Source organism: Triticum aestivum, chromosome 2A (genome assembly GCF_018294505.1).
Source record: "Triticum aestivum cultivar Chinese Spring chromosome 2A, IWGSC CS RefSeq v2.1, whole genome shotgun sequence".
NCBI lineage: Eukaryota > Viridiplantae > Streptophyta > Magnoliopsida > Poales > Poaceae > Triticum > Triticum aestivum.
Genome location: NC_057797.1, coordinates 716,862,385 through 716,874,442, shown reverse-complemented (window position 1 = coordinate 716,874,442; position 12,058 = coordinate 716,862,385). Strand labels below are relative to the sequence as shown.

At 43.8% G+C, this 12,058-nt stretch overlaps 1 protein-coding gene across 1 annotated transcript; it reads left to right on the top strand.

The window, feature by feature from the left end:
• The first annotated feature begins 7,674 nt into the window (after positions 1-7,674).
• On the top strand, positions 7,675-9,677 carry LOC123186142 (BTB/POZ and MATH domain-containing protein 2). The gene is made up of 2 exons (XM_044597931.1): positions 7,675-7,908; positions 8,007-9,677. The coding sequence occupies exon 2, from the start codon at positions 8,240-8,242 to the stop codon at positions 9,323-9,325; it is 1,086 nt and encodes a 361-aa protein (XP_044453866.1). The 5' UTR covers positions 7,675-7,908; positions 8,007-8,239; the 3' UTR covers positions 9,326-9,677.
• The last annotated feature ends 2,381 nt before the right edge of the window (positions 9,678-12,058 follow it).

Genomic DNA, 12,058 nt, shown 5'->3' with positions numbered 1-12,058 from the left:
AAATAAGTTGCACTCTTATTATCAACTCTGCATCTTTTGGCTTCAACATTATGAATATGTGTGTTACTACTATCGAGATTCAACAAGAATAGACCACTCTTCAAAGGTGCATGACCATAAAAGATATTACTCATATAAATAGAACAACCATTATTCTCTGATTTAAATGAATAACCGTCTCACATCAAACAAGATCCAGATATAATGTTCATGCTTAACGCTGGCACCAAATAACAATTATTTAGGTCTAATACTAATCCCGAAGGTAGATGTAGAGGTAGCGTGCCGACTGCGATCACATCGACTTTGGAACCGTTTCCCACGCGCATCGTCACCTCGTCCTTAACCAATCTTCGCTTGATGCGTAGTCCCTGTTTCGAGTTGCAAATATTAGCAACAGAACCAGTATCAAATACCCAGGTGCTACTGCGAGCATTAGTAAGGTACACATCAATAACATGTATATCACATATACCTTTGTTCACCTTGCCATCCTTCTTATCCGCCAAATACTTGGGGCAGTTCCGCTTCCAGTGACCAGTCTGCTTGCAATAGAAGCACTCAGTTTCAGGCTTAGGTCCAGGTTTGGGTTTCTTCTCTTGAGTAGCAACTTGCTTGCCGTTCTTTTTGAAGTTTCCCTTCTTCTTCCCTTTGCCCTTTTTCTTGAAACTAGTGGTCTTGTTGACCATCAACACTTGATGCTCCTTCTTGATTTCTACCTCCGCAGCTTTCAGCATCGCGAAGAGCTCGGGAATAGTCTTGTTCATACCTTGCGTATTATAGTTCATCACGAAGCTCTTGTAGCTTGGTGGCAGTGATTGAAGAATTCTGTCAATGACGCAATCATCTGGAAGATTAACTCCCAATTGAATCAAGTGATTATTATACCCAGACATTTTGAGTATATGCTCACTGACAGAACTGTTCTCCTCCATCTTGCAGCTATAGAACTTATTGGAGACTTCATATCTCTCAATCCGGGCATTTGCTTGAAATATTAACTTCAACTCCTGGAACATCTCATATGCTCCATGACGTTCAAAACATCGTTGAAGTCCCAATTCTAAGCCGTAAAGCATGGCACACTGAACTATCGAGTAGTCATTAGCTTTGCTCTGCCAGACGTTCATAACATCCGGCGTTGATCCTGCAGCAGGCCTGGCACCCAGCGGTGCTTCCAGGACGTAATTCTTCTGTGCAGCAATGAGGATAATCCTCAAGTTATGGACCCAGACCATGTAATTGCTACCATCATCTTTTAACTTTGCTTTCTCAATGAACGCATTAAAATTCAACGGAACAACAGCACGAGCCATCTATCTACAATCAAACATAAACAAGCAAGATACTAATCATGTACTAAGTTTCATGATAAATTTAAGTTCAGTTAATCAAATTAATTAAAGAACTCCCACTTAGATATACATCCCTCTAATCCTCTAAGTGATTACGTGATCCAAATCAACTAAACCATAACCGATCATCACGTGAGATGGAGTAGTTTTCAATGGTGAACATCGTTATGTTGATCATATCTACTATATGATTCACGCTCGACCTTTCGGTCTCCGTGTTCCGAGGCCATATCTGTATATACTTGGCTCGTCAAGTATAACCTGAGTATTCCGTGTGTGCAACTGTTTTGCACCCGTTGTATTTGAACGTAGAACCTATCACACCCGATCATCACGTGGTGTCTCAGCACGAAGAACTTTCGCAACGGTGCATACTCAGGGAGAACACTTCTTGATAATTTAGTGAGAGATCATCTTATAATGCTACCGTCAATCAAAGCAAGATAATATGCATAAAAGGATAAACATCACATGCAATCAATATAAGTGATATGATATGGCCATCATCATCTTGTGCTTGTGATCTCAATCTCCGAAGCACCGTCGTGATCACCATCGTCACCGGCGTGACACCTTGATCTCCATCATAGCATCGTTGTCGTCTCGCCAAGTTTGTGCTTCTACGACTATCGCTACCGCTTAGTGATAAAAGTAAAGCATTACATCGCGATTGCATTGCATACAATAAAACGACAACCATAAGGCTCCTGCCAGTTGCCGATAACTCGGTTACAAAACATGATCATCTCATACAATAAAATTCAGCATCATGTCTTGACCATATCACATCACAACATGCCCTGCAAAAACAAGTTAGATGTCCTCTACTTTGTTGTTGCAAGTTTTACGTGGCTGCTACAGGTTTAAGCAAGAACCAATCTTACCTACGCATCAAAACCACAATGATAGTTTGTTAATTTGACTCCGTTTTAACCTTCGCAAGGACCGGGCGTAGCCATACTCGGTTCAACTAAAGTTGGAGAGACAGTCGCCCGCAAGCCACCTATGTGCAAAGCACGTCGGGGGAACCGGTCTCGCGTAAGCGTACGCGTAATGTTGGTCCGGGTCGTCTCGTCCAACAATGCCGCCGAACCAAAGTATGACATGCTGGTAGGCAGTATGACTTATATTGCCCACAACTCACTTGTGTTCTACTCGTGCATATAACATCAACATAAATAACCTGGCTCGGATGCCACTGTTGGGTTTCGTAGTAATTTCAAAAAATTTCCTACGCACACGCAAGATCATGTGATGTATAGCAACGAGGGGAGAGTGTGATCTACATACCTAGTAGATCGACAACGGAAGCGTTTGGTTGATGTAGTCGTACGTCTTCACGATCCGACCGATCAAGCACCGAAACTACGGGCACCTCCGAGTTCGAGCACACGTTCAGCTCGATGATGATCCCCGGACTCCGATCCAGCAAAGTGTCGGGGAAGAGTTCCGTCAGCACGACGGTGTGGTGACGACCTTGATGTACTACAGCAGCAGGGCTTCGCCTAAACTCCGCTACAGTATTATCGAGGACTATGGTGGCTGGGGGGCGCCGCACACGGCTAAGGAATAGATCACGTGGATCAACTTGTGTCTTTTTGGGGTGCCCCTGCCTCCGCATATAAAGGACTAGAGGGGGGAGGCTGGCCGGCCAAGGGTGGTGCGCCAGGAGAGTCCTACTCCCTCTAGGAGTAGGATTCCCCCCCCCCCCAATCCTAGTTGGAATAGGATTCGCGGAGGGGGAAAAGAGAGGGGGGGGGGGCGGCCACCTCTCCTTGTCCTAATAGGACTAGGGGAGGGAGGGAGGCGCGCAGCCCATCTTGGGCAGCCCCTTCTCTTTTCCACTAAGGCCCACTAAGGCCCATATAGCTCCCGGGGGGGTTCCGGTAACCTCCCGGTACTCCGGTAAAATCCCGATTTCACCCGGAACACTTCTGATATCCAAACATAGGCTTCCAATATATCAATCTTTATGTCTCGACCATTTCGAGACTCCTCGTCATGTCCGTGATCACATCCGGGACTTCGAACAACCTTCGGTACATCAAAATGCATAAACTCATAATATAACCGTCATCGTAACCTTAAGCGTGCGGACCCTACGGGTTCGAGAACAATGTAGACATGACCGAGACATGTCTCCGGTCAATAACCAATAGCGGGACCTGGATGCCCATATTGGCTCCTACATATTCTACGAAGATCTTTATCGGTCAGACCACATAACAACATACGTTGTTCCCTTTGTCATAGGTATGTTACTTGTCCGAGATTCGATCGTCGGTATTCCAATACCTAGTTCAATCTCGTTACCGGCAAGTCTCTTTACTCGTTCTGTAATACATCATCCCGCAACTAACTCATTTAGTTGCAATGCTTGCAAGACTTAAGTGATGTGCATTACCGAGAGGGCCCAGAGATACCTCTCCGACAATCGGAGTGACAAAACCTAATCTCGAAATACGCCAACCCAACATGTACCTTTGGAGACACCTGTAGTACTCCTTTATAATCACCCAGTTACGTTGTGACGTTTGGTAGTACCCAAAGTGTTCCTCCGGTAAACGGGAGTTGCATAATCTCATAGTTATAGGAACATGTATAAGTCATGAAGAAAGCAATAGCAACATACTAAATGATCGGGTGCTAAGCTAATGGAATGGGTCATGTCAATCAGATCATTCTCTTAATGATGTGATCCCGTTAATCAAATAACAATTCATTGTTCATGGTTTGGAAACATAACCATCTTTGATTAACGAGCTAGTCAAGTAGAGGCATACTAGTGACACTTTGTTTGTCTATGTATTCACACATGTATTATGTTTCCGGTTAATACAATTCTAGCATGAATAATAAACATTTATCATGATTGTAAGGAAATAAATAATAACTTTATTATTGCCTCTAGGGCATATTCCCTTCATTCCTAAGGGAACATGCTCAAGTTATGAACTTGAATAGTGTTTGGTTTCATCCAAATCTTCGTCTTGATATGATTGTGAGCACCTTTCATGTATTGTATATATTTTGATGATAAAATCATCGACATATACATAGGCCATGTACAATCCAATGGGTGATTTTGTTAATGACTACATGCAAGCAATCTTTATCCGAGTAATCATTGTTTGTATGTGGTGCAACCAAGCTACTAAAAGTAGTGGATGTAGATGCACCGAGTTTCTTTTCGTTTTACACCCTTATTTGTTTTCCTGTGGTGCAATTGATCTGGTAAAGCCTAAAAATATTAGCTATAGGGACCCTGAGTTATTTTAATATAAAAATGGGAGTCTACAAGTGCTAACAGAATGTGATTGCTGCATGTAGGGACTAGCTCTCTAATGTAACTCCTTGAGGATGATGCACTTGAAACGCTCTCTGGTGAGTTCCTAGTCTCCTCCCTCTCTCCCTTGTGGCTGATATTGTCTGGCCATCGAGCCATGACTGATTGTGGTGCTGACCATCTAGCCAATGATTGAGGACCCCGTTGTGTGGTTATGGTCTTTGTGGTGTTTTCTTCGGCCATCGCAATCTTGTGATTGTGATGATCTTGTTGGCATGTTTATGTTACTTTCTACGAATTACTTTTGGTCAGAATTGGTGTTTGTTTAGCCTTTTATTTCCAGATGATGTTACACCAGGTTTAATTTCATGAAGTGGCATGGAACAGTTACCAATTGATCAGGGTTATGCGATTGTTTGAGTTGTAATTCAATGAATATGCTTCTTGGCCATGCTAGAATTGGCCTTTAGAGTTAATATTTCTCTCGCAACCATTCTTGTCTTGTTTCATAGGTATAAGAACAAATATTCTTTTACCAAGTGCTAGTGTTGTGCTTTGTGTTGATGATAAGAATGTGGCATGCTTCACCTATTTATCATGTGTCGTGTTGTGTTGTGCACAGTGACGATAGTAAAAGGATTGTTTGACTTATGAGCTTGATTTATCAGATTTGCAAGAAATTTTTATGTGGCAGTGTAAGTCTGTTGTGAAATATGATGGCATGGGGAGTAGGGAGCATTTTGTGGTTTGACATTTTTTGTCGAACTAATAATCTTTGAGCGTGAATCAATCAAGTATCCTACTAACTGACCCTATAATGTGTCACGTTTCTACTGCAGCAATGGAGGATGCTATGAAGCGCCAAGACTAGCAACTTTTTGTTGGTCGACATTGTTGAGTACTAGAGTCGGCGTTTTGCATCGCCAAAGGGGAAATCTGCCATGCCGGGGATCTGGGTGGCGGTGGCCAAAGCATGGGAGCCCTCCATGGATGAATAGCTAAAGTGGTTAAGGAAACAAGGAAGTGATATCCCATCGTCCGTCGCCGGTAAAGAAATCAGGGACTGGCGCACATACGCCCATCAACCGTCGTCGCTTCCCTCCATCTTTGCCATAGCCAACAACTCCATGGCTTTCGTTAACCATGGCCACATCCTGCCGGCAACGTCGTCCAGATGCTCCACGAAGAGCTTCACCAGAGCCCATGATTTCGAGGTGGCCAATTACCTGCTGCTTGATGGCTTGGGCATCGACATGTACATCAGCTCATGCGTCTTCAGCGTTGGTGGCTACGACTAGACTATCCAGTTCTACCCAAGTGGTGAATCGGTCGTCTGTGCCGGTAAGGCTTTAGCCCTTTTGTATTGTGTCAGCCAACAGGAAGGTGCGAGGGCTAAGTTCACCTTGAATATGCTGAATTAAAAAATGAACCGGATAAAAAATAATTCATGAATGGTCCACTTGCATGAAGCCTGGGGCTGGGGCGCTAAATAGCATGGCGCCCTCGGACTAGCAAGGTGCCTCCGGACAGGGCGTCATGCTATTCAGCAGGGCCGCCCCAGCTCTGGGCATCATGCAAATGGGCCATTTTGTGTTTTTATTAATCCAGTTCATTTTGTGCTAAAGTTTCTGAAAAAGGAAAGATTTGTTCATTTTCACCAGGCCAGATGCAGCCCTTGGCACGCGCCTTCGTCATCGAAATTCAAAGTACGCCACGGGAAATCGACTCGCGGAGGCTGTCTTCGTAGGAAAAGATTCCACGGAGATCAGATATTTAGTTCGACAAAACAAGACCGGAGGTCGGCTGCCGTGCATTCGGTAATGCCGACCCTTGGATCTTCTACCATATTCAAAGACTGGCAGAAGCGTCACACATTGCCCCAAGAGCAAGTCGATGCATAACCCATCTTTTGGGGAACTTCGTGAACCAACTGTCAAGGCCTCGTCAAGCTATGGGAAGACAATGTGATGAGGTCGACCCTAGGCCGGAAGGTGCCAAGTCGGCCAGAAGGTGCTTAGTTCGTGGGCTTGTTCAGGAGTTACCGACGGTGCTATGACCCAGGAGTGACTCAAAGTGCCGGAAGTCAGCCCAGAAGGTCGACCCAAGACCCCCAGGCCACCTCATGGCGTCATCTTATCAGTCCGCCCTGGTAGCCCTCCAGTGGAAGGAACTGTCATCCTTGTCATGCAAGACGAGGAGGCCGGACCAACCGGGAGATTCTTCAACAGTCTAGAACTGACTAGGATTCTATAACCATAGGCCCATCGTGTCATTTTAAGCCGGGGATAGTCGATAGGCCCACTGGTATACCTATGATTCCTGATATCATCTTTGTACCCCGTACACCCCATCCGGTCAATACAATAAGAGAGTGAGTGGGGTTTTACCTCTAGAGCAAGGACCTGAATCTAGGTAATTTTGTCTCTTGTTCCCCTCTAGGCTTTCTGGCTAGTCACAGCACCCTACCGAGGGGTTTATCAAAATTTACACCGACACTATGTCTCCCACCTAAAAACTGGAATATTCTAAGGCTCTATTTTTTGAGTTAATCGATACTTTCTCAAGTGCAGTCACTTGTTAATGTATTTTTCTAGAGAAATTTTTTGTATTGACTAGTCAATTTCAAAAGAATCTTGAACCAACATATGGTTAGATGGTTAAGAGGACAGTAATATTCCCAGCCCACCACGGTTGAAGTCCTAAAGTTAACATTGATGCTTACATTTTTTTTGGATTTATTTCAGGCGCGTTCACTGGGAAAACACGTTTCCGTAGACTACAAAGGCATCTGTGATGACTTCGTCAACATGAGTGAGTGTATGTGTGTATGTGTTGTATGTGCATGAACGCCTTTTTTTAGACAAGTATATGCATGAACGTCTGCGTGTGTACTGTATTTTTTTTCTAAAGGATCTTTTTAGGGAACAAGGCCTTTTTTTTGGTAATAATTTTTCCGCAAGCCCATTCGGCTCCGGACCGAGCCTAGTTTCTCATGGGCTGATTTCACTTTTCTTTGTCTTGCCCACCGACGAAGTAGACTCTCACAGCCCGTCTGCTGCGCCTCTAGTCGACGGTCCCCAACACTTCCAAGTGACGGCGGCGGCGGTTTCTTCCTCTCAGCCTCCACCACCTGCGGGCTCGCCGGCGGTTGGACCTGCTCAGCGAGCGGGACTGCGTCCTCTCCTGGCGACGTTGCCGTGCATTGCCCGTCGAGTCTTTTTCTTCGGCGCGCCGCCCTCCTGCAGCTCCGTCGCCTTCTGTACCACGGTGCGCCGCTGCCCGTTCGTCGTGAACCATCTAGTTGGGTAGGCTTGGTTCAAATCTTAAATATTTTTCCCGATTTGAGTTTTCCTCAACTTTTGTAGATGGTAAGCTGTTATGCGTCAACGAAATGGTGGCGTGTTTGGGGTTGAGATCTCATTGTTATCAGATTCAAATCTGGGCTGTGTTTCTTTCGTTCAAGGTCCGATTTCGCCGGTTGAAACCTGTTGATCTCTCAGCTTAAGGCTCATATTTGCTAGCCTTGTAAACTGAATTTTGTCAGAGGAAGTTCTGTCTGCTTCGCAAGCCTGCGACACCCGTTGCATTTTTTTTCACCATGGCCAACAAATCCACCTCTGAAGTTAGCCATGGCCAGCTACCCAAGACATCGTCCACATGCTTGACGGAGGGTGTCACTGCGGTGCATGATTTTGAGGTGGCCAATTACCGGTTGCTGGATGGCATCGGCGTCGGCAAGCACGTTCGCTCAAGCAACTTCAGCGTGGGTGGCTTCGAATGGTTTATGAATTTCTTCCCGGATGGGAGGATGGCAGACTATGCTGGCTATGCATCAGTCTTTCTGGACCGTGTCATTCAACAGAATGACACACATAATGTCAGGACTAAGTTCACCTTAAACATGCTAGAGAAAGACGGTGAGGCACAATTAACTAAATGTGATGAGATAGGTCATGTCTTTTCCTCAGCAAAGTCATATTGGGGCTACTGCAGATTCGTTGCGAAAGAGAAACTGAAATCATCGTCGCAAGCCAACAATGGCTTGTTGATTATACGATGTGTTCTCACCGTGATAAAAGAACCTCGCACCGAGGTTAAGAGGAACACTGTTGTGGTTCCGCAACCGAATCTGCAAGACCAGCTCTGCCAAATGTGGAAGGATGGCCAGGGTGCAGATGTGACATTCAGTGTGGGTGGCCAATTGTTCAAAGCTCACAGATGCTTATTGGCTGCACGGTCTCTGGTTTTCAAGGCGGAGCTCTTGGGTCCGATGAAGGAGAAGGAAACACACTGCATCAAAATTGATGACATCGACCCTGAAATCTTTGAGGCTCTTCTTCACTTCATATACACAGATTCCCTGATAGTCGATGAGCACCACAAGGAAGGTGAAATTGCAAAACTGCAGCATCTGCTAGTTGCCTCGGATCGATATGGTTTGGATAGGTTAAATGTGATGTGTGAAAGTAAATTGTCTGAGTGCATTGACGCGGAGACTGTTGCAACAACATTGGTTTTAGCAGAGCAACACCACTGCAAGGATCTCAAAGAAGCCTGCATTGAGTTTATGGCTCCACGGAATGTTCTACAAGCTGTCATGGCAACCGATGGTTTCAAACATTTGGTAGCAAGCTGTCCTTTGGTCATGAAGGAGTTACTGGACATGGTTTCCCGGGGTGGCTAGTCTGGTACGTTCAGAGGTCAAATTATCATATGTGGAACTAGTTATGCAGACTGCTATTTTCAATCCATTGCTCGGTTTACCTATGACTTATTACGCCGTGATATTGTGATGAGTCGTGTTTGCATTTTTTATGATATTTTTACCATATCAGTTTGATTAGTACTCCATGGCATAACTCCTATTTGAGGAAAAGGCTGTTATCCAAGGGAGTGCTTGGATCATTCGTTGGCAGTATAAACTGTAAGATAATATACTGTTGCTCATGCAGTTTATTATTAAGTTCATTCAGAATTTTTCTGTATGATTGAATTTATTGTAGTGAGAATATTATTCGGGTATTATACTAGTACAATTGTCCAAAATTTAACTAATGATCCTCGTGCTTTATAGTACAACCATGTAAATGGTAACTTCAGATTCATTCTATTTTAGACAATTCTGGAGTAACCAATTTTACACGATTGTAGTTGATATTTTAGTATGCCAAATAAAGAGAATTCGTCCTATTTTAAGAGTAACCACATATGAGCCAAAAAAAAAGGTTCGTTCATATTATTATACACATGTATGTCAACTAAGTTCGAAAGAAAAGGAAGGGTGTTAAATAATGTTTTTGACTCAATGCAGCATAGCATGCATCTACCAAATAAAAACTGATGAGAGAAGGGGCGTTTGCCTACTCTCACTACTGAATCTGCCCGTTTTCTTCCGTAATTGTTGTTTTCTATTGCCAAGGTGTGTAGTAGGTAAGTTTCAGGTACAGTATCTGGTAGGGCTCCTGCAGTTTTTGGTCGTTTGGTTCTAGTTGTAAGTTTTTTTTATCCTTCTCTCTCTTAATATTACACATGCATCCTCCTGCGTGATTCAAGAAAAATAGTAAAAATCTTTTTCGAAGCATAGGCAAAAGATTTGCCTCATCGCTTAATTAAGCAGAAGAGAATTGCCCAGTTGATTAACGGAAAACCGGGCAAAAAAGGGTACAAACCAACCACATGTGGTATACTCACAAAACATGCAACCCTATAATTAAGCACATGATCAGCTCGACAACGTTATGCAACACGTAACAGCCATCAACCTTCACACTGCTACATCGCAAAGACAACCCCAACAAAAGTAACTCGGCTGAAGATCACCTCATTGGGCTCATTGGAGTCCTTGGCGGTGGCCGTGACGCCCTCACCACCATGGTCACAGTCTTGACAGCCTCTCGCCTTTGTGAACAATGGAGGCTTGGTTGGTTTTGTTACTCTCATCTATGACCATTGAGCATGTGGTGTCTTTGAGTGGCGAGGTTGATGAGACACCTAACTCTAAGGCTCTGTCTTCTGAGCAATTTGAGACGCTCGAGTACATAGTGTCGGTTGTATCTGCGGCTGATGATGCCGAGGCAGTCGGTATTTTGACGCCTGATCCCTTGGAGCCCACACAGCTGCTCGCCTTTGTGGAGCATGGAGGTTTGGTGTTGGAGTCACCCACTCACACATGACCGTTGTGCACGTTTCTGTGTGTGACAAGGTTGATGATATTCTCTTCCAGATAAAACTTCACAGCTTGCTCAAACGTTTGGAGACGGCTGGCCTTGGATCTAGCAAGACGATTTTGGAGGAGGCTATCAGGTGCAAAGGAAAGAAAAAAAAGAGTAAATATCCTTCTCTCGGTTTATCCAAATGCACAAACACAATTTACCAAAGGTTTTCTCATAGAAAAACTAAGCTATTCTGTTCACAACTTTGGTTGTTTGGTTGTAGCTACTAGTTGTAAACTTTTGGTTGTAGGTAAGTTTTAGGAGTAATGCTACACGCACAGGGATGTGATTATGTGTCAGTTTTTGATTCGTGATTAGAAGGGAGGCAGGGCCCACCCCATGAGAATCAGGGGAAGAGATTAATTAGCATTGAGTAGTCCTTGGGAGGCCCGTATGTTAGAAATTTAGGGTTTTGCGGTCTACCCCTAATTCCTCTGCGCTTATCCGTGGTGCCGCTCACAATTCACATATTTGAGACTAGGGGGTAGGGACCTTCTTATACTGTCTTTTCAAAGAGTCCACCTCTTATACAGATATAAGATTCCTAGTCTTTTCCACTAGTTTCCGGGATAGAGTCCAGATCAAATTACCAACCACGATCATATTTGTCTGTTAACAGATTCTACCCGTTATGTCCCGGAGCACGTGCTTGTGAGCAACGCGTCATAATAAAGTATAAATTCTTCTAATTATGTAGATCAGCATTAGGGTTATAATCTAACTATATGATCTAGCTCCTTCCAATTATCAGCGTACCCGGGTAGTCTTTCCAATATAAATAGTATATTGTATTTCAGTGATAATGGACCAGCTTCCTTAAGCATATTTTACTTAAGTACATTTCAACAAGTGATAATTCCATGATAATTATGTAAAGTAATTCCATGCACAAATACATGTATATAATTCCATAATGAGGTATTCCGAATATTTAGTAATTCCTAATAATTGGAATATAGTTGCAGGACACATAATTCCAACATCTCCCACTTGTCCAAAACGATCATTCAAATATTCGTAAATCCATAGCCTTAACATGCTTACCAAATACCTCATGACTAATAGGCTTAGTCAAGGGGTCAGCAACCAGGTTAACACTACGTTGAAAATCCAAAGAAATATATAGTGATATCTTCCATCAATATGTTTCCTTGCTGTGACACTTAAGATCACTAGAGACCTTTTGTTTCTGCCTAATTATTCCA

Bases quoted from the DNA above. Each gene is read 5' to 3' on its own strand.
- LOC123186142 (XM_044597931.1), top strand. From the start codon at position 8,240: ATGGCCAACAAATCCACCTCTGAAGTTAGCCATGGCCAGCTACCCAAG.